At 45.5% G+C, this 24,615-nt stretch overlaps 1 protein-coding gene across 7 annotated transcripts in view; it reads left to right on the plus strand.

Annotated features, from left to right (window-relative positions):
* STK39 (serine/threonine kinase 39) overlaps positions 1–24,615 on the plus strand; it is a 316,325-nt gene that overhangs the window by 23,969 nt on the left and 267,741 nt on the right. For 2 of the 7 annotated variants that reach the window (XM_077883573.1, XM_077883572.1), the window contains exon 1: positions 2,194–2,469. The exons of 1 other annotated variant lie outside the window; for it this stretch is intronic. In XM_077883573.1, coding sequence (XP_077739699.1) covers positions 2,277–2,469 — 193 coding nt within the window. In that variant the 5' untranslated portion in view covers positions 2,194–2,276. Of the gene's footprint in view, positions 1–1,414; positions 1,552–2,193; positions 2,470–15,740; positions 15,823–17,580; positions 17,606–24,615 lie in introns of those variants that run through there. 4 more of the 7 variants (XM_077883578.1, XM_077883570.1, XM_077883575.1 and 1 more) reach the window with 4 other exon arrangements.

Genomic DNA, 24,615 nt, shown 5'->3' on the forward strand with positions numbered 1-24,615 from the left:
TATTCATGAGAGACACACAGAGAGAGGCAGAGACATAGGCAGAGGGAGAAGCGGGCTCCCTGTGGAGAGCCCGTTGTGGGTCTTGATCCCAGGATCCTGGGATCACAACCTGAACCAAAGGCAGATGCTCAACCACTGAGCCACCCAGGTGTCCCTCCCTCCCCCCCAAACATATTTCTAAGTTTTAAGTACCACTTTATTCAAGTGTTTATGAAAACATTAACTTAAAATTCTAATCTAGTGCTTATAATTAAAAAATATAATTCATGTTCTTTTCTTTAGATATAAAAAGGATTCCGAAGGCCACCAATAGTAAACATTCTTCTTTAAACAGACTTACAGGTAGTAGTGATGGGTCTGCACTGAGTCATCACCGTTTGCCAGGCGTCATTCTGGTAGCCATTTGGAAAGTGGTGGGCTGGGTACAGATATCTGGTATGTGACTATGGAACAGTTGTTCTTTGTAGGAAACTAAGTGATCTGTGTTTGATTCAAATCCGTGCTATTGGTGCTGACAACATCATATTTTCCAATTAAGTTCCAAGAACTTTCCTGGCCTTCACGGTCTCAGTTCATGATTTGAAATTCAAAATATAAATTCACATGAGGAAATGGGGGTCATATTCCTGTAATCATTTTTCTTTTCCCTTAAAAGTTCTTTGGGATGGGGAGCAGCCCTTGAAAAAGAGAGTTCCCCTCTTCCCTATTCCTCCCCACTGAACACATCAGAGGCCTAGAATTTATTTGTTCATCAAGTTGTATTTCTTGATTAAAATCAATATGCAGTTTTTGAACACCCATGCATAAAAGATGTATACTTTCTTAGTTCAGCATAAATTTCTGCTTATAGACCAGAGCACCGTAGTTGCTGAACCCCATCTGTTCCGTAATGCTATGAGATTAAGCACACTCGGTTTAGTTTAGATCCCTGTTTGATTAGACATATAACATTTCTCCTAATGAATTTCTGACTTTCCTCTTGTCTTCCAAAAAAATATTGAGATTTTTGTGTTTAAACGCAGAAGACAAAGCATTACAGTCTTTCTTAGAGCTTTTTTTTTTTTTTCTTAAGATTTTATTTATTTATTCGTGATAGAGAGGCAGAGGCACAGGCAGAGGGAGAAGCAGGCTCCATGCAGGGAGCCTGATGTGGGACTTGATCTCGGGTCTCCAGGGTCACGCCCCGGGCTGCAGGTGGCGCTAAACCGCTGGGCCACCCGGGGATCCGCCTCCCCCTTTTTTAAATTGGAGTTCAATTTGCCAACATATAGCATATCACCCACTTCTTAGAGCCTTTTTTTTTTTTTTTTAATAATGCTCATTACTCTAATGCATTTCTTCAGCCGTTGTCATGAAAATCACACAAGAAAATTTGGGCAAAATGACCCAGCGGACCCTTGGTTCCCTGCACCGTTTCTGCTTCAGACGAGGGTGGTGTCGTCTAGGTCATCAGGTCATCGCTACGGAGGGAACCCAGGGAACATCAGTGTGCAACACGACACCTGTAATTAGGAAGACCTAAGGTTCAACCACAGCAGCGGTAAAGATGAGGTAATTTCGGGGGGCGGGGGGGGGAGTTGGGGAAAGAAAGCAGCAATGAATGAATCAAAAGTTTTCGGCAGCTCGTTTAGGGCGCAGTGTGCGCTGCAAGAGAGACGCCTGCCGCGGTCGCCGGGGGCCAGTGCGGCCTGCGGCGGAGGCCACAGTCGGCCACAGGGCGCGCGACCCCTTCCATTTGCTCGGGTCCCACGCACCGGCCCTTGGACCACGTCCCGAAGGAGCCTGCGGACCGCCGGGACCCGAGGAATCACGCTGCACTCGGGGGGGGGGGGGGCGGGGGCTTGAACCTCGGAGGCGAAGGTGCGAAGGGGATGCCGGCAGGTGACGCGCGGCGGGGTCCCGGCCTGCGGGACGGCTCAGCGGGCGTCGCGCGAGCCCGCCCCGGGGACCCGGGCGCCGCGGGAGGCCGGGCCGAGCGGACCGAGCCCGCCTGGCTCGCCGGCGCCGGGCGCGGGGCGGGGGGCGGGGGGAGGCGGCGGTTCCCGCGGAGGCGGCAGCGGCGCGCGCGAGGCTCGGGGCCGCGGCGCCCCCCCCCCCCCCGCGCTGCCTCCGCCCTCCGCGCGGCCCGGCCTCCCTGCTCCCTCCCCTCGGGGCTCCGGCGGCGGCGGCGGCGCGGCGGGGAGGGCGTGCGCCGGCGGGAGGCGGCGGCCAGGCCGGGGAAGTTTCGAGTGGAAGGTCGTCCGCCGGCCGCGCGTCCTCCCGCCGCCCGGAGCATCATGGCGGAGCCCGGCGGCTCGCCCGTGCACGTCCAGCCGCCCCAGCACGCGGCCCCGGCGACGGCGGCGGCCCCCGCGTTCCCCGCGGCCCCCGCGGCGCCCGCCCCGGCCCCGGCCCCGGCCCCCGGCCCCGCGGCGCAGGCGGCCGGCTGGCCCATCTGCAGGGACGCGTACGAGCTGCAGGAGGTGATCGGTCAGTGCGGCGGGCCCGGGGCCGGGGGGGCTCGCTGCGTGCTCGCCGGGAGGCTGGCGCCCGGCCTCGGGCCTACCGGCTCCAACAGTTTTTTTTTTTTTTCTCTTTAATTTATTTGTTCGTTCTCTGAGCGCTGCTGCTGCTGCTGCAGGCGGCGGCGCGGCGGATGTGACTCGCACTGCAGACGAGCCGCACGCTGCAAACTTTTATCTCCCGGATCGCCGGGGCGGCGGGTGGCGGATGGGGGGGCGGGGGTGGGGGAGCCGGGGATGGCGGAGCCGGGGATGGGGGGCCGGAGAGCGGGGCGGCGGAGCGGGCGAGCCGGGGAGCCGGGGATGGGGGAGCCGGGGATGGCGGAGCCGGGGATGGGGGGCCGGAGAGCGGGGCGGCGGAGCGGGCGAGCCGGGGAGCCGGGGATGGGGGAGCCGGGGATGGCGGAGCCGGGGATGGGGGGCCGGAGAGCGGGGCGGCGGAGCGGGCGAGCCGGGAAGCCGGGGATGGCGGAGCCGGGGATGGCGGAGCCGGGGATGGGGGGCCGGAGAGCGGGGCGGCGGAGCGGGCGAGCCGGGAAGCCGGGGATGGCGGAGCCGGGGATGGCGGAGCCGGGGAGCGGGGGAGCCGGGGCGGCCGAGCCGGGGAGCCGGGCCGCCGAGCAGCCGCGTCAGCCTCCAGCCGAGCGGCGGGGCCGCAGCCGGTGCGGGCGGCGGGGCGGGCGGGGCGGGCGGGGCTGCGGGGGCGCCGCCCTGGGCTTCCAGCGCCGCCGCGCCCGGGGGGGGCCGCGTCCCGGGGGCCTCGGCGGGCGTCCCTGCGCCCCTGCGCCCCGCGAGCAGCCTCTCGCCGTGGGTCCCGGGGCCCCTCCCGAGGCCGCGGAGGATGCCGCTGCCCCGCGCCCGCCCCGCCGCCCGGTGCGCCCCGGGCCCCATCCCTGGCCCTGGCCCCCGCCCCGGGACCCAGCGGGCGCCCGGTCCTCCCCCGGGTCCTCCCCCGGGTCCGGGTCCGGGTCCGGGTCCTCGCCCGCGCCCGCCGCCACCAGGTCGGCTCCCGGTTTCCAAAAACGTGTCCGGGCCCGCGGCAGGCAGGCGGCGTGACTTTTCCTCGGGCCTCGCACGGGAAAGGCCGGGGCTGTGCGCCGACCCGTGGCCCAGAACCTCTCCCTCGAGGCCCTTTTGCGGAGCCGGGTCGGGGAGCTCGGGGGCCTGGGGGGCCTGGGGGGCCTGGGGGGCAGGCGGCTGCCCCGGGGCCCGGTGTGCACGTGCCGTGATGAAAAAGGAATTTAGGGTATTTATGTTAGGTATGTGTTTTGCTTTTCTTAAAAAAAAAAAAAAAAAAAAAATTCTCCAGACTCCCGTCCCCCCCCCCCTTTAAAAAATTAAAACCGGAGGAATTTCATGAGGCCTGCAAATGAGCCCTTATCACCTGCTGCTGTGGGAATGAAACCGCATGGCCTGAAATACGCGTATATTTCATCTATAGGAGAAAATGATGGGCAGGACGGTAACCAAGGATACCGAAACTTCAAATAATCTAAAATAGGCATCTCTATATAACATTCTTTGGAAACCCAGACTTTTCACAAGTTTGGGCCAGAGATTCTCAGGGAATGTGTCCTTGTGTCACTTTCTGGATTAAATGGCTTTAAGGGCTTCTCAATGAAAACTGCTTGAAGGTGGCATATAAGCCCCCTCCAGTTTTTCAGCTTCACTGCCTGCCCAGCAGGCTTGCCCCTTCCCCTGGTCTGCGTGTATTGATCGCGCCCTGAGCATTGTGTTGTCCTTTGACACATCTGGCCTTCCAGTCCTCCTGTCTGGGTACAGACTCTCCTCTCATCCGAGTGCCCATTTTGTCAGGGAATCTCACTCAGCTCCCACGGCCAGAGGGAATTTCTTTGAGAAGCCTTTTGCTTTTCCTGAGCCGAAGCATATTGGCTTCCTCTACCCCTCTTTTTACACACTTTATAGCATGTAACCCCCTGGTTTTTGACTCGTGCCACAACATCTAAGAGTCTCTTATGTCCTGAGCATTGTGCTGCGTGTTAGCAGTATGCAGTTTCATAAAAAAAGGTTCTTGCCCTCAAGGACCTGGCAACTTTATGTAAATGATTGTATAAGAGGTGATGGGTGAACACTGGGAGAGCACAAAGGGGGGGGTGGTGGGGATCATGAGAACACCAGAATTTAGTTATAACCAATTTATATGATTATTTTTGTCCGTTATTACGTTGAAATGTAAGCTTTGCTTATTGAAAACCGTATTTTGAGCCGACTAGTTTTGTGAGCTAATGAATAAAAATCTTTTAATTTAAGTGATGGGCTTAATTGCAGGGCTTCTTCCTGCTTTCGGTGACAGCACTGTTAATTATGGTTGGTCAGTTTACCTAAGGCATTTGAGAACAGAAATACCTGCTTCTTCTCCTGTTTTTGCACATTCACCCTGTGGAAAGGGCTTTTCTACATTTTAAATGTATCTTCTGTTCTCCAGCTAAGAGATGGTCCATGGGCCATGCTATTGACCAATCAGATTGCTGGCATAGGGGTTTTGCAAGGGCTTAATGTTTATAAGGAATTATAAACCCATTTCCATTTAGTGTTTAATGCTAGTTGAGTGATTACAAGTGAACTTGTGGTTAAGCACTTTTACTTAAACATTACTCACAGAAGTTAGTAGTTCAGACACTGAACTAGTTTCTACACGAATGCGGGTGAAGAGCCTCTGCCTCCCCCTCCGCCCGGCAGGTGTCATATGATAGGGCTCCAGCAGTGTGAACGGCCACCAGCAGGAGGCTCGGGTGTGCCTGAGCAGAAGACCGAGGGAGGCACCGCGTGTTGTGTTTTAACTTTGCAGCGTGGCACAGAGCACTTTTTCTTCATTTCCTTCTGGGCAGAGATTGGGGCCTCAGGATTATGAGAGAGTAGGTTTACTAAAGTTCAAACAAGACAGGTTCAGTTGTTTGACTTCTATTTTAGAAAAATAAACACAGGATTTTGCAAGTGTAAAAAATAAAGTTTTCACTGTTCTTGTGCCGTGAAAAGATCAATGGAGAATTTGTAATGCTCTTATGGGTAATCTGGTTCAGAAGTCTATGCATGACCTGGAAAGGATGTAAAGTCTATTTGGGGAGAGCTTTATACTTAGGGGTTGAAAATGTGAAAATGTTGTGAAGTTATTAAACTCCTTTTAGCCATCGATATTCTTGTCTTAGTAGACTTCAGATATTTCTGTCTCCCACACAAGTAACTGCTCTTGCCAGGTTTTCTTTCCTCTTTATACTCTTCAGCCTCACGAATCTTTGTTCCTCACCTCTCCCCTCTATTCCCCCCCCCCATCAGATTCCTTCTTTAGAAGTGTAAGGGGTACCCAAAGGTAGGCCAATTGAAAAATTATTTGTTGGTGATATGATAGTTGAACTTCTTTGTTGAACAGAAAAAACAGTGAGTCACATAAATACCGTCTTTGGCATCTGTAGTAATATTGAACAACCTTGAGGAACTTCTGTAGTCTCTGCCATCTGAATTTCTGTATTTGAGTCCGGTAATTGCGGCAGGAGCTGTGATCTTTGCTGATTTTCCTCAGAGAAGCCCTAAATAGACTTGTGCCTCAGAAGATGTTTGATTTTCTTAGGTTTTTTTTTTTTTTTTTTCAGGACAAGCCTTTCTTTAGTTTTGTATTTGATTTCTCAGTGTCAATTTATTTTGTCCTGAGTGGTCATTTAGAATGATTTGAAAGGAATACATTTAGGGGCGCCTGGCTGGCTTAGCCGGCGCGGAGCGTGGGATTCTTGATCTTGGAGTCGTGAGTTCAAGCTCCACATTGGGTGTTGAGATTACTTAAAAATAAAATCTTAAAAAAATTAATACATATAATTTTTGGTCCTAGTCAACAAAAATAATTTAGTTCCTAGAATCCTAGCCATAGTTTGACCAAGGACTACGCGGAAAACTTTATTATTCTCCTGTGATGCTTTTTTTTTTTTTTTTTTTAACAGATGCATTTTCCCCAAGCTCAGGTAATGGGGCATAAGGCCAGGTTTTCGAGGAGCAACAGTTTTTCCTGCAAGCAGCCCAGGGTACTCCCGGTTTGCTCTGTGCTCTGAGTTTGTGCAGAGTTCTGTGATTTGGGGTTTTATGGATGTTCTAGAGGGATCTTGACGTTGAGAGCTACACTGGCCCACAGTCGTTTTTGGAGGACCTCAGAGGGCCAGGGCACTGAGTGTGCATCTCCTAGACCTTTAGATGGGGCTGCTTTGCTACTGCTGTTGGCTTGCTAGTTTGGCCTTTTTTGTTTTTCTTACAATATTTTATTTATTTATTTGTTTTTAAAGATTTATTTATTTATTCACGAGAGACAGAGAGAGAGAGGCAGAGACAAAAGCAGAGGGAGAAGCAGGCTCCTTGTAGGGAGCCCGATTCAGGACTCGATCCTGGATCCCAGTATCATGACCCAAGCTGAAGGCAGGTGCCCAATCTCTGAGCCACCCAGGCGTCCATTATAAGATTTTATTTGAGAGAGAGAGAGAGCCCCTAAGAGTGTATTATTTGGAGTGGGGCAGAGGGAGAGGGATAGACTCTGTGCAGAGTGTGGAGCCTCAGATGGGGCTCCATCCCATGACCCTGAGAGCACGAACTGAGCTGAAATCAGGAGTCAGAGGTTCAGTCAATTGAGCCACCCAGGTGCCCCTGGCCTTTTTTTTTTTTTTTTTTTAAACTAAAAGAGGCCTTAGATGCATAGCCTAAAACAGGGCTTCGGCTTTCATTATCATTTCACTTGAGAAAGAGAAAATGCATGTAGAAATACTCTTTTTGTACTTATTTATTGTGGTAAAACATACACATACACATCACATAATATTTATATTTTAACTGTTTTTTAAGTGTATAATTGGCAGCAGGTACATTTATAACAGAAATGCTCTTTTATTTATTTATTTTATAGAATTCACCTGTGAAGCCATCCACACCTAAAGTTTGTATTTACTGTTTGTATTTTGTGTTCTCTTAGTTTTGGTCATTTATGTCTCTCATGAAATTTTTGTCTTTATCAAATTTCTCAGTATGCCTTTCTTCATCACGTTCACTTATGTTCACATCATGTTCACGTACTCTCCCATTTGAATAACAGCTTTAAGAGGTATAGTTCACCTGCCTTGCAGTTCATCCCTATATACTGTACAATCCAGCATAGATTTTTTTTTTTTTTACTATATCTGCTGAGCTTAACAAGGATAATAATTAGTTTTAGAGCACAGAAATGCTCTTTACTTTTTTTTTTTTTTTTTAAAGAAAAGTTCTTTTAAATGTGCTGTTCAAAGTGCCATGTGGGAAAATGTCTCTAGGTGAAAAGAAGCTTTTGGGAGTATTATCACAATACTTTATTTACGCTTTTGATTTGTGAGCGATCACATGCATTTCTCCCTGTCTGACAGTCTGTCATGCACTATGTTTTTGATGATGTTTGAGAATGAATTAAAACACTGCAGGCTCCGGGGTTGGATGGCGGGGTCTGTTTCATATCCTGGCCAAGCAGTCACTGGCCTTGTGACCTTGAGCAAATTACTTAGATGTGTCTGCACTCAGTTTCCTCGTCTGTAACACGCAGATGATAAAGATAAGATTGTGAGGACTGAGAGAGTGGAGAGCACTTGGAAGGGTGCCTGGCACGGGGCCTGCTCTCAATCAGTCTCTGCCGTGACTCCTAAAAATGACGTTTGCTAATCCGTGGCAGGTTATCAGGAGGGCACACAGCCCTGTCTCAGGCAGGAGACCAGTGGCTTGAAGGGTTTCTCTGCTTGGTCCCAGCAGGGAGGGAGCAGGGGGGAGGGCTTGCCTGTCAGGGCCCTCCTCGTGGTGCACAGCTAGAGGGGAGCTCGCAGGCCCCCCACCCGGGCCCGCAGGAGGAGGCTGAGGCCTGTGGAGCTCCTGGCGATTTGGAGAGCTCAGGGTTTCGGTGCCAGGTGACCCTCTGACAGGTGGGGAGAGCATCCTGGGGGAGGTCGTGGGAGGGGCGGCTGTGGTGAGGGGGGCACACGGAGCAACCCGAGCAACCCGCCCAGGGCAGGTGCTGCTGCCTGGGAGGTGCCCCTGGGTCGCACTGGGTCCCGCGCCAGAGGACCAGAGGACCAGAGGACTAGAGGACTCAGAGGACCCAGAGGACCAGAGGACCAGAGGACTAGAGGACCCAGAGGACCAGAGGACTAGAGGACCCAGAGGACCCAGAGGACCAGAGGACCAGAGGACTAGAGGACCCAGAGGACCCAGAGGACCCAGAGGACCAGAGGACCAGAGGACCAGAGGACTAGAGGACCCAGAGGACCCAGAGGACCCAGAGGACCCAGAGGACCAGAGGACCCAGAGGATCAGAGGACCCAGAGGACAGCGGCGCGTGGTCTCAGATCGAGGCCTCACCGCAGCTCCCCATCCACTCCTTCCCCGGCCGCTTTCCCTCGGTTTAAAAATACTCCCAGGTCTGTCTTATCTGAACAAAACAAGAGGCTCACGACCCGCTCTTCTAGCCACCAGCCCGCCTCCTTCCTTCCTTTCCCGCCGAGCTGTTGGAAAGCGCCGCTCGCCCAGCCGCGGCCACCGCCTGTGCCCGGGAGCCAAAGTGCCCGCGCGGCCCCCTCTCTCCGGGCTGCGGGACTTGGCACCGCCCGGCGCCCCCTGCCCCGCGTGGCTCCGTTCAGATGCCCCCCAGAGCTGCGTACCCCCAGTTAACCTCCTTGTCCCTCTACCTGTGCTACGATTGCTTGGATCCCATGAGCTTCGTCCACACCCTCCCGTCTTTCTTAAGACCCTCGAGTGCGAAACAAACAGGCCGGTCACCCCGCTTTCCCATCTTGCACCTCCCTCCACTCGGTCATCAGTCCTGGGTGCTCGGCTCGGTCATCAGTCCTGGGTGCCCCACATACTTGTTACCTTCCTGCTGTGTCTCTAAATCTTCCCCTCGGCCATCACCCATGTGGTCAGGCCTTATCAGCTCCCCCTGGATTACTATAGAAGTTCTAAGAGGTTCCCCGCCTCCGTTCTTGCTCCCAGCTACGGGAGGCATTGTTAGGATGGCCGCGCTATCCCAGCTTTTGTCAGGAGTGGCCCTTCTGTCATCCTTCAGGTTCACTCTAAGGCCTTTTAGGAATGGTCTCTTGCCTCCCTTTCCAGACAGACCTTCCTTGTCATTTCCAGTCTCAGACCCCCAGCAGGTGCGAACGTTTTGCAGTTGCTGAAATGATCCATTCATGCTTTCCTACCCTTGCGAGGCAAGTTTTTCACTCTGCTTGGAACACCATTCCGCACCTGTTTTCATGTATTGAACAGAGACCACTGTCCTTTTACATTTTATTGAGGTCTATACACGTGGACAAGTGGACATGTCATAAATGTATAGCTTGATGCACGTCCATAAGCTGAACACACCCGGATTTGGCCTCCTTGTTAAGACCTAGAACAAATTATTTCTCTTCACAGAAACACTCTCCGCCCCTGCGCCTCCTTTCCCTTTTGCCCCTTGTTCTATTGGGTATTTCACCCCTGGCAGTCCTCACACTCTATCCTCTCACTCTATGCAGATTATTTGCTGCTTTGCCCATCGTGGTGCTAGATGTTAACTCCTCCTTCTTGAGGACATGTCTCGATACCCCACACCTCATATTAAGTATTTGATGAATGTTTTCTGGATTAAAATCTGAACACTGGGGATAAACACTCTTTCCCTTCTTGTGCAAGGAGAACATTGCCTGACTTCTAAAAATTTACCTCCCTGGATCCTGAAAATTTGATTTTGCCTACATTTGATGATGACGCTTATTTAGTTGTGTTTGGGCCAATCAGCTTAAAGGGTTCTGTAGAAATTAGCTCATTAATCCTTTCAGATGAAGAGTAAGCACTTGAGTGCTTCCACTTGCCTGTAGTGTGCAGGTAGGCAGCATGCAGAGGCCCAGCTTTCCTGAGGTCACTGGACTGTGAGGTAGTCTCTCTGGATTAGGACCCCGAGCTCCCTATCACAGTTGTGGCATCCTTATACTTAGTGGCATGCCTTTCCTTAGGCACTGTAGAGCAGGACGGGCGAGGTCCTGGTATTGGTCTCTTCTCTAGAGCTTTCCTTTCTTGGATATACCCATGACCCCTCTCTTGTTGTTTATGTATTTATATATAACCCAACCTTGAAGTTCAATGGGGCCTCTTGCTGGGTAGAAATCAGGACTGTTGGGAGAAGATCAAAGATACAGGTGAAACACAGGAACACAATATCAGGACAGGTGGTTTCAAAGGTTGTTATGATGGCAGGGATTGTATTTTTATAAATAATAAGGGACCAAGGGTAATAGGATTGGTGTGGATAGGACATGGCTAAGACCATAGACCATCATTCCTTTTAAGTCAAAATTAATCTAATAGGCATTATAATTCTTCACAATGTATTCATTGGGGGGAAAAAAAGCCTCTTTTTTTTCTGTCTAAATAGAATTCTTGTAATCCTGTAAGGTTTTGCTTTTTTTGTTTTTTTTCCAGGACAGGTTTTTTAAAATTATACTAAAACAATTCCAAGATGGTTGAAGTGATTCAAGTGTTTTGAGAGTTTCTGTAAATCTGCCATTCATTGGTCAAGTTTTTGATACTAGAGAAGAATTCAATATGTTAATTAAAAAGGCCTTTTAGATGTGACTTAACTGGGAAGCAGAGGAGAAATAGCAAATCTTAAGAGAATGGGTTGGCAGTGCTTTATTTCTAGAATTGATTTAGATACACTTTGGAATCTAAATCATCTGATGTGAGTAAATGCTGATGTAACCCGTTCACGTTTCTTTCCACTTGCCAGTTGCTTGGGAATAAGCTCTGGTTTAGTTTCAAGAAACTTCTTGGACACTGAGGAATTAGATGAATTGCCTTTTAAAACTGATTGTTTATTTAAATATATATGAAAACATAGACTATTTTATTTTTCAATTTCTTTCAATAAGTGACATTGAGTATAACTCTCAGAGGCGAAGTAGTGACGGTGCTCATTCGGCTCTTCCCTTAGTTCATTCCTTAGGTGAAAGTACATGTTTTGGTGACATTTGAAGGGTTAGATTTCCAACTGTTAGTCACTACTAGGGTTATTTACTGGAAAAACTGGTATGGTAAGTGAAGATTGAGGATTTTTCTGCCATATGGATGATAGATCTTCATTTGGGGAGTATTTTTTAAAATTTAATTTTATTTATGTATTTTTAAAGTAAACTCTTCACCCAACATGGCGCTTGAACTCAGGACCCCGAGATCAAGAGTCACATGCTCTACCACCCGAGCCAGCCAGGTGCCCTCATTTGGGGAGTATTTTGAAAGCCAGTGACCTGTGACAGTTCAGAAACTTCTCATAATCTATTGATGGTTGAGGTCTTACAAGAATCTGTGCTCTTGTTTTGAACTGGTAGCATCAGTTTTTACCAGGGTTTGTAACAAGGGGCATTCCCATTGCTTTTTCACTTGCCTTGTTTAGTTTGGAGATTGATAAAAAGATGATATTTCCTGGATTGGTGCCTATTGGCCTGTCTTGTATTACTTGCATTTTAATTTCAATCCTCCCTCCCTCCCTCCCTCCCTCCTTTCCTTCCTTCCTTCCTTCCTTCCTTCCTTCCTTCCTTCCTTCCTTCCTAATTGGCAATGTCACCATCCCTTTGCTTAATTATGGGGTGACTCAAGAAAGCAGGGAAAGAGTGTGCTCAGGGGAAGGAATGATAGGTCATTGTTGGGTTTTATAAGTCAATTCCTAAGTGAGGAATGGCATAAGAATACAGAATCAGGAAGTTTAATTTTGGAATAGACTGAAGAGAAAATCCATTCCTGCTCCTTTGTTTTACGGATCAAGACTCTAGTGGCTTAAGTTCTTCAGTTTTTGTTTTTGTTTTTTTTCTTTTTTCTTTAAGCTCTTGGTCCAGAAGTTCTTAGAATCTTAGGCTTGTGATTCCTACCCAGTTTAGCATTTTTTTTTCTACTTAGATCACGTTGGTTCCTCATTAGTGAGAAGGAAGAAGTTAGAAATATTGACTCAATGAATTTTATAACTCCCATTTTAACAGAATAAATATCTATCTGGAAACATATTTACCATGTAACTATCATAGTAAAAATCTTATTTCCTTAGAGGTGTTAAAATTATCTTTATATATATTTCTTTCATCATGAGGGTGTTTTATTTAACATGTTTAAGTGTGGTGATGTATAAACATAAAGTCGCTCCATTTCCATCATCGTCCTTTGCCTGTTGTTACCAGTGCGATGGAGTTGGGGGTGTGCATGGGTGTGTTGGAAAGTGAAAGATTGAGGAGCAGCAAGGTGATGGGTGGAGAGAGCACGTGAAGTGGATGAACTTCAGGGCTGATCGTTAGCTGGAGCAGTTTCTGCGCTAGAGCCAAGGCCCTCCTGCCAAGCTGATGCTTTGTCGTGGTCAGAGCAGCAACAGCCTTCCTTACAGGGTGTCTGGCTCTAGGCTGCCTACTCCGCAGTCACTAGCCACATGTGGCTATTTACATTTAAATTAATGAAAACGAAGTAATTTTGGTGGAGGTGAGGCAACAATAGGCAGAGTACGGAGCGTGTCTAGGCGGTGACACCACTCTGTGGGATAGCCTTCTGATGGCTGTGTGACATTATCCTTTTCCCCCAAATCCCTAGAAGGTGCAGCTTCTGGAGTGAAGCCTGGTGTCAACTGTGGACTCCAGGTGATAAAGACATGCCACATAGGTTCATCAGTTGGGACAAGTGTAGCAGCCCCCTGTTGGGGGTGTTGATAATGGGGGAGGCTGTGCTTGTATGGGGGCAGAGGGTATGTGGGAAATCTCTGCATTTCTCTCAGTCTTGCTGTAAACTTAAAACTGCTCTTAAAAAAAAGAAATCTTAAAAAATAAATAAAAAAAATAACTGTTCCTCAGTTTCACTAGCCACATTTCAGATGCTCGGTAGCTCTAATTGTGGCTAGTGCAGCTGCAGAACTGGATTTTGTTTCCTTAACGTCAAGTCTATAATCCGCACTATCCAATAAGCCTATTGGGTCGCTCACATACAGACTATTTGCATCACCGCAAAACGTTTTATTGGACAGCAGCGGATGATAATTTCTCCAAAATGTTCAGAAAAATGACTAAATCTTGTGATGGCTGTAAATAGCGTGAGGCCACCTCCTGATAACATGCTAAGACGTTGCCACTGACTTAGCAGAACAGAAAGAAGACAGGCAATGCTAACCTTATTTTATTTTTTTTTAAAAAGCCTTTGTTTTCATTCTGTGCTCTATTTGAAAGCTAAATGATTTGTATTTTCAGAAGAACAGTTATTCTGTGTGTGTGGTGAAACAGATACCCCTGTTGACGTAGGAAGATAGTTTTGAAGTGTGACTTTTTATCTTACCCACTTAACTTGTTCTGAGATGTTCTTGTGATTATTGTGCCCTCCCGAATGAAATCCAGTCTTTTCAGAAGTATCAAAATGTTACATTTCCTTAGAAATCACTTTGGGGTCTTGGGGTTGGATGTATCACTTTGGTTTATTTTATTTTATTTTTTATTTTTTTTAATTTTTTATTTATTTATGATAGTCACAGAGAGAGAGAGAGGCAGAGACACAGGCAGAGGGAGAAGCAGGCTCCATGCACCGGGAGCCCGACGTGGGATTCGATCCCGGGTCTCCAGGATCACGCCCTGGGCCAAAGGCAGGCGCTAAACCGCTGCGCCACCCAGGGATCCCTATTTTCTTTTATTTTTGAAGAGAGAACTAACTGGGTGTTTTTTTGTTTGTTTCTGTTTGGCTTATTTTGGGTGAAATTACAAAAGAGTTGTGAAATTAACTCTACTTAGAAAAAATAAAACCTATATCAATTTTAGTCCCTTAAATGGTGAGCTTGAATCATGGACCCTTCTTTTCTCTTAAGTTTAAAACAGTTTGGTGTCTCAGTCATGAAAAGATTAACAGTTTAACCTAAATTACGTATCACAAAACAAATGAAACCTCCAGTATTTAAGTGAGTACCTTAACAGAAATTCATGCTCCGTAATCCCTGTTTAGGTAGGATACCTGCTTTGTTGGGAGAGAGAATTAATGACTGAGGGATGGGGGGAAAAAAAAAAAGGTCTGTGTAGGGAGATTAACTGGGTTTAATTTTGGGCAAATTCAGGAACACTCTGTACTTTCTCATGTTTGGTGTCCCTTGGGTAACTGGGGCTGTAACAGAATATTTTACTATGTAATCCTTTAAAATTTTTCCTTGTGTATACCCTTTCAAGTTTCTGGAGCTCTTAGTCCAGTGCCTGACCTTCAGGGAGGCTTGTTGTGGAAACAGGTTTAGCATGGCCCCTTTTCTGGGCACTTGGGAAGCTGAAATAGGGCGAGGAGAAAGGTCTCTGTGTAGGTTCAAATTGTGATCATTAGGACTCACTTAAGAAGAGTATTTCTGGCATAAGTCAAGATCCGAGGCTAGGCTGTTTATCTTTACTAAAATAAATACTCATCAGTTGTTTAAAAAGTGACCATCTCTAAGGCTAAGAGATAATGAGCCTCTGAGTTCATTTATAGCCATCTTTCCGATTGTTTCCATAGAAGCAGCAAGACTTTTTAAGGGCTATAATTTCATGTCCTGCTCTTTAAAGCCCATTAGAAATAGACAATAGAGGCATCTTTGATGCTTCTATATTTGCTTAAATAGCCTTGAAGGCAGGTAATTGATGTGCAGTCACCGGGGTGGGTACAAGTTCCAGCCACCTGTTTTGCCCATACTTGCTGATAGCTTATGTCCCGTTTCATGTACCATATGAGGGGTGAATTGTTTTTAGCTGTATACAGTTGTTTATTTTATTTATTTATTTATTTTTGTCTTATGCAGTTGTTTAACTATTCCCTTGTCTCTTGGAGAAGGAGTGTCAAATATATGAAAGATCTTTATAGGATGTGACTGACTTTTCAATTGATCACATCAGAATTTACCTACAACAAGAGGTATTGTTTCCTCTAAGGGGACATGGTAGGAGGGTGTTCACTTACACTTTATAGCTACATTTTATTTTAAATTAAAAAAAATTCCCCATTTCTCTCAGCGTCCTATGAAGAAATGAGACCGGTTTCTAATGTGACATTAATTTGCTCTTAAGATATTTCCAGAAACTGTTTTAAGCAGTTGTAGCTTTATTGGAATAATAATTTAATCTTGCAGAACGACTGTAGCCTGAACAGTGCTGGTGGTTGTTTCGAGTCGTTGTTTTTAAAAGATCCAGCATCACTACTTCATAGAAGTAATGAGATGATCTAGGACTGTGGTTTCAGATTACAATGAGTTGTTTGTCTCGAGGAGGGCTAGCAAAAGCAAAAGCTGATGGTGGACTGAAGAGGACTCACGGTAGGTGGAGGGGGGCCAGGGGGGAGGATTCCAAGATCCGATCTATAAAGCCAGAGACTAGCACCAGGCAGCAAAAGACCTCAGACCTGAGCAGGAGTAAGAGAGAGAGAGAGAGAGAGAGAGAGAGAGAGAGAAACTCAGGCACCTACCCAAGTTTAAAATTTGCAGGGGCTCAAGCAAGGGGCCAAAGCAAGTAGGGACAGTGTAGTTCCCCAGAAGATTTCAGCGGCAACATCTTGTTGAGATGCACACCTCCTTTAAAGCTTTGCCTTCAGGGGTGCCTGACAAACTGAAAGGCCCAGTGTCAAGGATTCTGACAGTCTTTTTTGTTTTTTTTTTAAGATGTTATTTATTCATGAAAGACACACAGGGAGAGGCAGAGACATAGGGAGAGGGAGAAGCAGGCTCCCTGTGGAGAGCCCAGTGTGGGACTCGATCCCAGGACCCCAGGATCATGCCCTGAGCCAAAGGCACCTCTGAGCCAGCCAGGTGCCCCATTATGCCACCCGGTGCCCCCGATAGTCTTTTATATCAGCTATGCATAGTTGTGTGACTGACCACCCCAAACCTTAGCGGCTTAGAACAATGCCCATTTTATTTGCTTAAGGTTCTTTGGGTTGATGGTTTGGGCTGGCCTGGGTGGGGCAGGCCTGCTGGTTCTTGCCTAGGGCCCGTCCTCAAGTAGCTGGGCTAAGGCTACCTCTTTTAAGGTGATCTCACGTGTGTGTGTGTGTGTGTGTGTGTGTGTGTGTGTGTGTGGTGGTCGGTGCTGGTTGTTGGCTGGCCCTCTGTCCACTGATGTCTCATTCTCAAGGAGGCTCTCCTGTACTTTATCCCTTGGCTGCAGGTAGCTGGGGTGGAGCTGCAAGGGCTCTGAGAGGCCGAGGCATGGCACTCACTCCGTGCCACTCTCTCTCATTCGCATCACAAATTCCCTTCCCTGCTTGTTGGGCCTCAGAGTGGTAAAATCACATGGTAGGGAGACATGTATACAGAAATGGGAGGAATTCTTATTGCCATCTTTGCAAAGTCTCTACCACAGTAGCTTTATTTAGCTCAAGAGTGATGAATAGACAATGTTTGATATTCATTTAACTTTCCTTTTTAACTTGTGGTAGGGGACCTCATTGCTCAACTCCCTTCATCTTGGTTGGTAGAGTGCGGTTGATTATAGGTTTCATAAACTAATGTGCTACGTGAACTATCCATCAGAGTGAGTTTTGCTGGAAAAGTGGCTTTAGAAATATATAACTTGCTAAATAATCTAAAGATGTTGATGCCAATGTGACATTTGAAAGGTGAAGGGGTGCACGTGTGTGTGTATAATGCTGATCCTTTTTAGCCCTGAGATGTTTTATTCCAGACTGACCTTCTTAAAACTCAACACCACATTAAAAATATAGATTGTAAAAAAAAAAAAAAATATATATATATATATATATATATATATATATATAGATTGTTTGCATGCGTATGTACTTATTTCTTCTGCCATGTAGAAGCCAGTGAACCAGATCTATCATAGCCCCAAAAATAACATGTTGTCTCTGCATCACTCAGTTTTAAGTGTAGATTGTTGCTTACATAATTATGGAAGTTTCTTTACTTTGAAGTCAGTCCAGCAGTATTTTACTGCCAGTTTTATAATCAGTTTTCAAAAAAGGATTGCCATCCTATTAGGATAAAAAGATGAGAAACTTAGTAATAGTTATTGGCAGAATTTGCCCATTTTCTTTAGTTTATCATATACAAATGGCAGAAATAGTAGATGGATGAGAGATGGGTGAGTATACCATTTATTAAATTGCAATCTTTCTGGTAAAAGCACTTATGAAATATTGTATGCTTTCAGATGTGGGAAGAGGGCTGAGTGTTATCGTTACAAATTTAAATGTGACTTCTGTTTTTTCCTCCAAAGGAGGAGACAGGTGTGTGTGTGTGGATTAGATCCGTGGAATGTCCTTCCTGTGATTGGCCCACACCCCTTTCTCACAAAGGGAAGTATTGAGAAAAGGATTTACCTAGACCTCTGGGTTACTGAAATCTCCAAGCTTGTTTATCTCAAACTTTCCAAGATTATATGGGAAATTTGGTAATACAGATGAGTAAAAGGGGAAAATTCACCAGTTACCTCATTGTCCAGGGCTAGATAGTGTTTGAATTTTGGTGGAGTGTAAGTTGAGATGGGATAGGACTTAAAAAAAGGTATAAATGGATATTTTTGGAGATTGATCCATTTTAGTATTTTCAGTGCCTTCACATTTCATTTGTTTTGAGAAAGAAAAATAAACCAGTGGTAGATTAATCTTGGCAAAAGTGATTTGTTTCTCAAAAATTTGATACATGCCGAAAGTCAAGCATACTTTATGATTGCTTATATATATATATATGTATATATATATAGTATATATGTATTTATATATGTATATATGTATTTATCTCACACTTAACATGTTTTCAGAATACATTTACAGCCTAATCTTAATGTCTGTGTTGCAATTTAGTATTTCTTAGAAGTGTCTGTTATTTGCCTTTGGCCTCTGGGTGCTATGGATCCTACCTTATTTGGTATTTTGGAAGTGAAAACATTTTACAGAAAGTTCTGGGATGGAGGGAACTTAAGAGTAAGTAACTTTCTCATTGTTTGTGGGTGTGCTGGAACAACAGCAATGACTTTTAGATCTAACCTTGACCTTTCGTATCAAACCTAGAGTTGACAGCATGGGAATTTTTTTTGATTGGCTAAATATATGCCATCTTTTTGTAGAACTAGCTATTTGGTTTCATAGGCACACAAGAGAAATGAATCTTTAGGCATTTATTTATTTATTTATTTATTTATTTATTTATTTATTTGAGAGAGAGATAGAGCGTGGGCGCTAGAGCACAAGCAGGGGGAGGAGCAGAGGGAGAAGCAGACTTCCTGCTGAGCAGGGACAAAGAGCTAAAGGCAGATGCTTAACTGACTGAGCCACCCAGGCATCCTCAAAATGTAATTATTATACGTGTAATGTGGTAACTGTGCATAGTAGTCTACACTTAATGATTTTACTTCTGCAGAGTAGTAATATATATTACATGTATATTTTACTTCTGTGTAACTTCTGTATATATTTGTAGTAAAATATACACATCATAGATATTCACAGCTGTCATTCCAGGTCATTTCTCATAGATCCATCTCATTTAAAAATATTGTTTTATTATTTATATTTAAATATTTAAATACTCTTATTTCTATTCCAGGGTCCATGTCTATTCTGTGGATGTACTTTATTTAACCAGTCTTTCATTGATTGACTCTTACTGGTTGTCTCCAGGTCTCTGTACTTCTGTGTGACAGATATCCAAGAGTGGGATTGCAGGGACAAATGGTATTGCATTTGTACTTTTTTTTTTTTAATTCATGAGAGACAGAGAGAGAGAGAGAGAAAGAGAGAAGCAGAGACACAGGCAGAGGGAAAAGCAGGGAGCCCGACGTGGGACTCGATCCCGGGACTCTAGGATCAGGCCCTGGACTGAAGGCAGCGCTAAACTGCTGAGCCACCCGGGCTGCCCGCATTTGTACTTTTGATAGAGACTGTGGAAATGTCCTCCAGTTGTGTTAATTAGCTGCTCCCCTTTCTAACTTAAGGGGGTTAGTCTGAGAAGGCACCTTGCCTTATCCCCTGCTTAACCCAGACCTGAGATATCTAAGACCAGAGGGAGAAATGGTGGATGGGATGGAGTGGTCATGGATTGGAAAAGGAGGAAAATTATCATCCAAGTGCATGTTACACACTCAAGAAATGAACCATCATGGGATCCCTGGGTGGCGCAGCGGTTTGGCGCCTGCCTTTGGCCCAGGGCGCGATCCTGGAGACCCGGGATCAAATCCCACGTCGGGCTCCCGGTGCATGGAGCCTGCTTCTCCCTCTGCCTGTGTCTCTGCCTCTGTCTCTCTCTCTGTGTGACTATCATAAATAAAAAAATAAAAAAAAAAAAGAAAAGAAATGAACCACCATGACGCCTATTACTGTGAACAAACTTAGGGAAAGATTTTTCTGAATTGGTGGAAAGTCTAGATTATAGAATGTAACAAAATTGATTTACTCTTTTGGTTACAAGGTCCAGGGACTCACTGAAGTTACCCCTGAGTAAGAGGGCATTCTCTATAAAGACAGATGGGGGAATCGGAGGACAGGAATGTCCTCCCAAATCCCAGGGCCCTGCAGCACCTGGAAACGATGAGCACCTGGCTTCTTTCTCATGAGCCTGGTATAAGACCCCGGGGGAATTTTGGGGTCTTCACTTGAGAATCCTTTACCGTGGGTGTCATTTAGCCAATCAGGGTGAGTCTGCTCTTGCCCTGGTTCACCTGCTCCTCTCTTCTGTACCCGGTGGTTACTGCAGGGTCAGAATTTTAGTTCATTCATAGCCATCCTGGCCCTTACGGCTTCTCTCTTCCTCTTTCCCTTTTAGGCATAGCTTTGGCTGCTAATTGCCAGCTTCTCTCTTTATTTACCAATTTTAATGCCAAAGATTGAGAATCCAGTTTTTACCAGTTTCTGCATAGGACACCTGCCTGCCTATGAACTGCTGCCCAAAGCTCGGGTGCCCTTTTCAGATAAGGCAGAAACATGGGAAGCTCCTACCTGGGAAGGGATCTCGTGGGTGGCAGACACCGCGAGTCAGTGTTTATATATAACATTGCTCTTAGGTAAGTGACCTATGCAGAATGAGATCCCAGTTAATGTACTTTTGTGTGTGTGTGTGTGTGTATGCACGCGTGTGCCCCCACCCACCCACGCATATACCCTTTGTTATATAAATGTGTATACTTGGGATGAGCTTAAAAAGCAGTTTATTCTTTTATGTCAGGAAATACTTCCCTCAGATGCAGCCTCCCTTTTCCCCCTTGGAGTAAATTGGGAAAATTTGAGCCCCATCTCAGTTGTAGATTGTCTTCAGTTCTGAAGTACTGATGCCTGGATCATGAGATACGGTCTTGCCTTTTCTGCTGGCCTTGGAAGTACCATGAAATAGTTCATCCTGTTTATGACGGTGCAGTTCTGAAAAACAGACCTGGAACCCAGTACTGTCTGAACAGCTCACTTTTCCTATGTGAGTAGTTTTATCTCAGCTGTATACCTTCTCCCAGCTATAATTAGGAAGAGTATCTGGTCCTCCCTAATTTTATTAGGCGTTGGGCACACCAGTGTTTCAGAGGTGAAGGATCGTCTGTATTTCTCTGAGCTGCTTTGTTTTCTTCCTGAGGGTCACAATCAAGTACCCCCCACCTTCTTTGCTTTCCGGTCGTCCCTCCTCAACCCCAGTCTGCTGCTCCTTCAAAGTAATGGCTAGTGGGTTGAATATGTCAGTGACTCTTCAACTCCTGAGCCCTTAAAACCCTGGTACCCATGCCTCTCAGCATCTCAAAGGGCGCTTTTTTAAAATGAGAACCATGCTCATGAAATGCTGTCCTAGTTTGGTTTCAGATCACTTGAAATGTAATCTGATTTGAGAGGCAGCATTTAAGCTCCTGTTTACCAAAGGTTTTGATTATCTCTCATTTGGTAGAAATTTTTGTTGGGAAAAAGAAAGACGAACAATGTATTTGCCTATGGAAAAAACAATCAAATAGTCTTCATTTTAGAAAGTTTCTTCTGGTGGTCTTGAATTCAGTGTTTTAATCTATTTCAAAAGTGCCTCTTTCCACAGAAGCAAAATTAAACATTAAAGTCTGTGCAACACTCTTCATTTTTTAGGGGGAAAATCTTTTAAATGCTCTTTGGTGAAGACATATAATTTAACACTTCCATCTTGACCGCTTGGTTTTAGCTGATAGGCATGTTAATCTCTATTTGATTGCTTTGGTGGAGAGTTGAAAATCACCTAGTGCCTGGCTTAGAGTGCATTTAGAAGTATACTTTTGGTTTTCATTTTGTGAAATAATCAAGTGAATTTTCCTGTATGTGACTTTGTTATAGATCTGTTTATCTGATTACTAGATTTATTTATTTTTCCTAAAAATTTTATTTATTTATTAGAGAGCATGTGCACATGTATGAACATGGGGAGATGTAGAGGGGGAAGGAGAAAGAGAGGGAAAGAATCTCAAGCAGACTCTGCGCTGAGCATGGAGCTTGACTTGGTCCCATGACCCTGAGATCATGACCTCAGCAAAACCAAGAGTCAGACGCTCAACCAACTGGGCCACCTAGTAGGCACCCCTGATTATCATATTTAAATAAAGAGTTTAACCATTTTTCCTTTGACTCTATGTCCTTTTATCCTTTTCTTAATGGTGGTGTGCTGGTGTATGGGTAGCTGCCTTTTTCTCATTTATTTTATAGCATGATAGGAAAGTGGGGTTTTTTTTTTTAAGCATTTCCCATTCTTTTCAAATTTGGCCTAATTTCATTATGTTCTTTCTCCCTTTGGAAGTGTCAAAGTATATGTAAATATGATTATATATATATAGAATGTGTGACTATTACATCATTTTTTTTCTCTGCATTTAGAGGCAAAAGATAATGTGTGTAAAATTATATATGACCAAAGGAAAATTATGGGTAATAAAATCATTTGACTCTTTGGGAGAATTTTAATATATCTTTTGAGATATAATAATCTTTGGGTTTTTTTTTTTTTTTTTTTGAGATACAATAATCTTTGAAGAAAAGTGTTGGCAATTAAAATTCTGGGAGGGATTTTTCCTCTCTACCTGCATGACTTGACACGATAACGCGATTCCAGCCGACTGGATCGTTCTGATACAGACTTCTGGAGTACCTGCTGTGTGTCTCCAGACTGAGTACTTTACATCCTTTTTTGTCATCCTTACCTCATTCTTGCCAGGATTGGTATGATTATCCCAGTTTTACAAATTAGGAAGCAGAGACTTTGGCAATCACATAATCTGTTGGAGGTCACACAACTGGTTGTGAACCCAGTGAGCTCTGGTTGGAAAGCACCCGTCCTTTCCAGGGTCCTCTGCTTCCTCTGGTTTTGCTATTTTATCTGCCTTTAGGATTCTCAAGCTATCAGGGTAGAGTTAATTTCTCGAAGGGAGGTCCCTATTTGTAAATAGCATCATCACATGGTAGTTGAGCTGAAACTTGCACATCAGGCCATCCCAGGCTTAGATTCCATTGGCATCGTTTACCAGCTTTGTGAGCCGGTTCCTTGGCCTCATTGTACTTCGTGGTGTTTCATCATTACAATCGGGACCATCATATCGGTCTTGCCGGATAGTATAATGCATAATAAATAACGGTGATGATGATTGTAATTCTAGCAGTTAGCACTGAGGAGCTATTATGTATCAACCCCTGGGCTAAAAGCTTTTTGAAGTTCAGTTAATCCTCACAGTAACACCAGTGAGGAAGGTTCAGTTATCTCTGTTTTATGTAGAAAAGTCCTTAGTATGTGAAGTCTTTTTTTTTTTTAAAGATTTTATTTTTATGAGACAGTGCATGGGGGAAGGCGAGGGGCTGAGGGAGAGGGGTAAGCAGACTGCTGAGCGAGGAGCTGCACGTGGGGCCCCTTCTCAGGACCCTGAGGTCATGACCTAAGCCAAAACCAAGAGTTGGAAGCTTAACCCATTCAGCCACCCATGCATCCCTGTGAAATCTTTTTAAATTATTTGTATTATTCATACTAGTGTAGCTTTCCATGGGAATGGATCATTGAGGATTCACTAATTTAGAGAATTCACTGTCGTTCGAAAAGCTTGAACACTTATTATATGGTTATCAAGATAAAATTTCTTGGGACACTTGGGTGGCTCAGCGGTTGAGCGTTTGCCTTTGGCTCAGGTCATGATCCTAGGGTCCTGGGATCGAATCCTGCATCGGGCTCCCTGCAGGGAGCCTGCTTCTCCCTTCTGCCTATGTCTCTGCCTTTCTCTCTGTGTGTCTCTCATGAATAAATAAATCTTAAAAAAAAAAAAGATAAAATTTCTCTCTCCCAAGTGTTTTATTGCTAACTTTTTAGTTATATAACTAATACTTTAACAGGTTGTGTTAAAGGTCAATTTTATGGTAACTCTGGCACTAATGTAAACAATCACAAATAGGAAAAGCATAGACAGAAGTGCCTACATTCCAAGCCAATTTTTATGTGTCTTCCAAATAAGTTTATGCTACCATGTTGGTAAAAAGGGCTCTGATGATTATGTGAGAGGACTAGGAATCCTTTAAAAATGCCCTCTATTCATCCTCTCATCTTTTCTTCTCTATCCTACAAAGTACCTAAAAATTCAGTCAATAAAGTTACATAAAGCAGCAATCCTCATGGCCTGTCGTCTATCTGAATCAATGATGGGGTTGCTGGGAGGTTTGAAACTGGTATTAGCATTAATGCTAAAGCGTTGACATGTATAAAGAACACAGTTCCAGCAGTGGACTCAAATACGTTTCATTATAAAAGAGAGAGAATGGTAGTAGGCCTTTTGTTCTTGTACTTCCCGACATTAAAACCAGACTAAAAATTCAGTCAAAACAGCAGACTATTAAACATTTAAAAGGAAAAAAAAAAAAAAAAAAAAAGACCCACAGAAACCCACCCCTGTCTGAATGATCCTGTAATATCCTGGAATCTCTTGTCAGGTAGTGCAAGGCTTTGTGTTGGTTAAGAAGGTTCTTCCTCATGTTGGAGAAGGTGGAACCGTTCCTCTCAGAACATGAAACAGAGGGTGGGGGGAGTGATGAGTCTGTTCTTCAGAAAGACCCGAGCAACCATGAGCTGGCCAAAGGTCAGAATTTCTACCTCCCTGCTTTTATCTGATCACAAGGTGGGTTGATGATCCAA

The sequence above is a fragment of the Canis aureus genome, chromosome 34, assembly GCF_053574225.1.
Source record: "Canis aureus isolate CA01 chromosome 34, VMU_Caureus_v.1.0, whole genome shotgun sequence".
Lineage (NCBI taxonomy): Eukaryota > Metazoa > Chordata > Mammalia > Carnivora > Canidae > Canis > Canis aureus.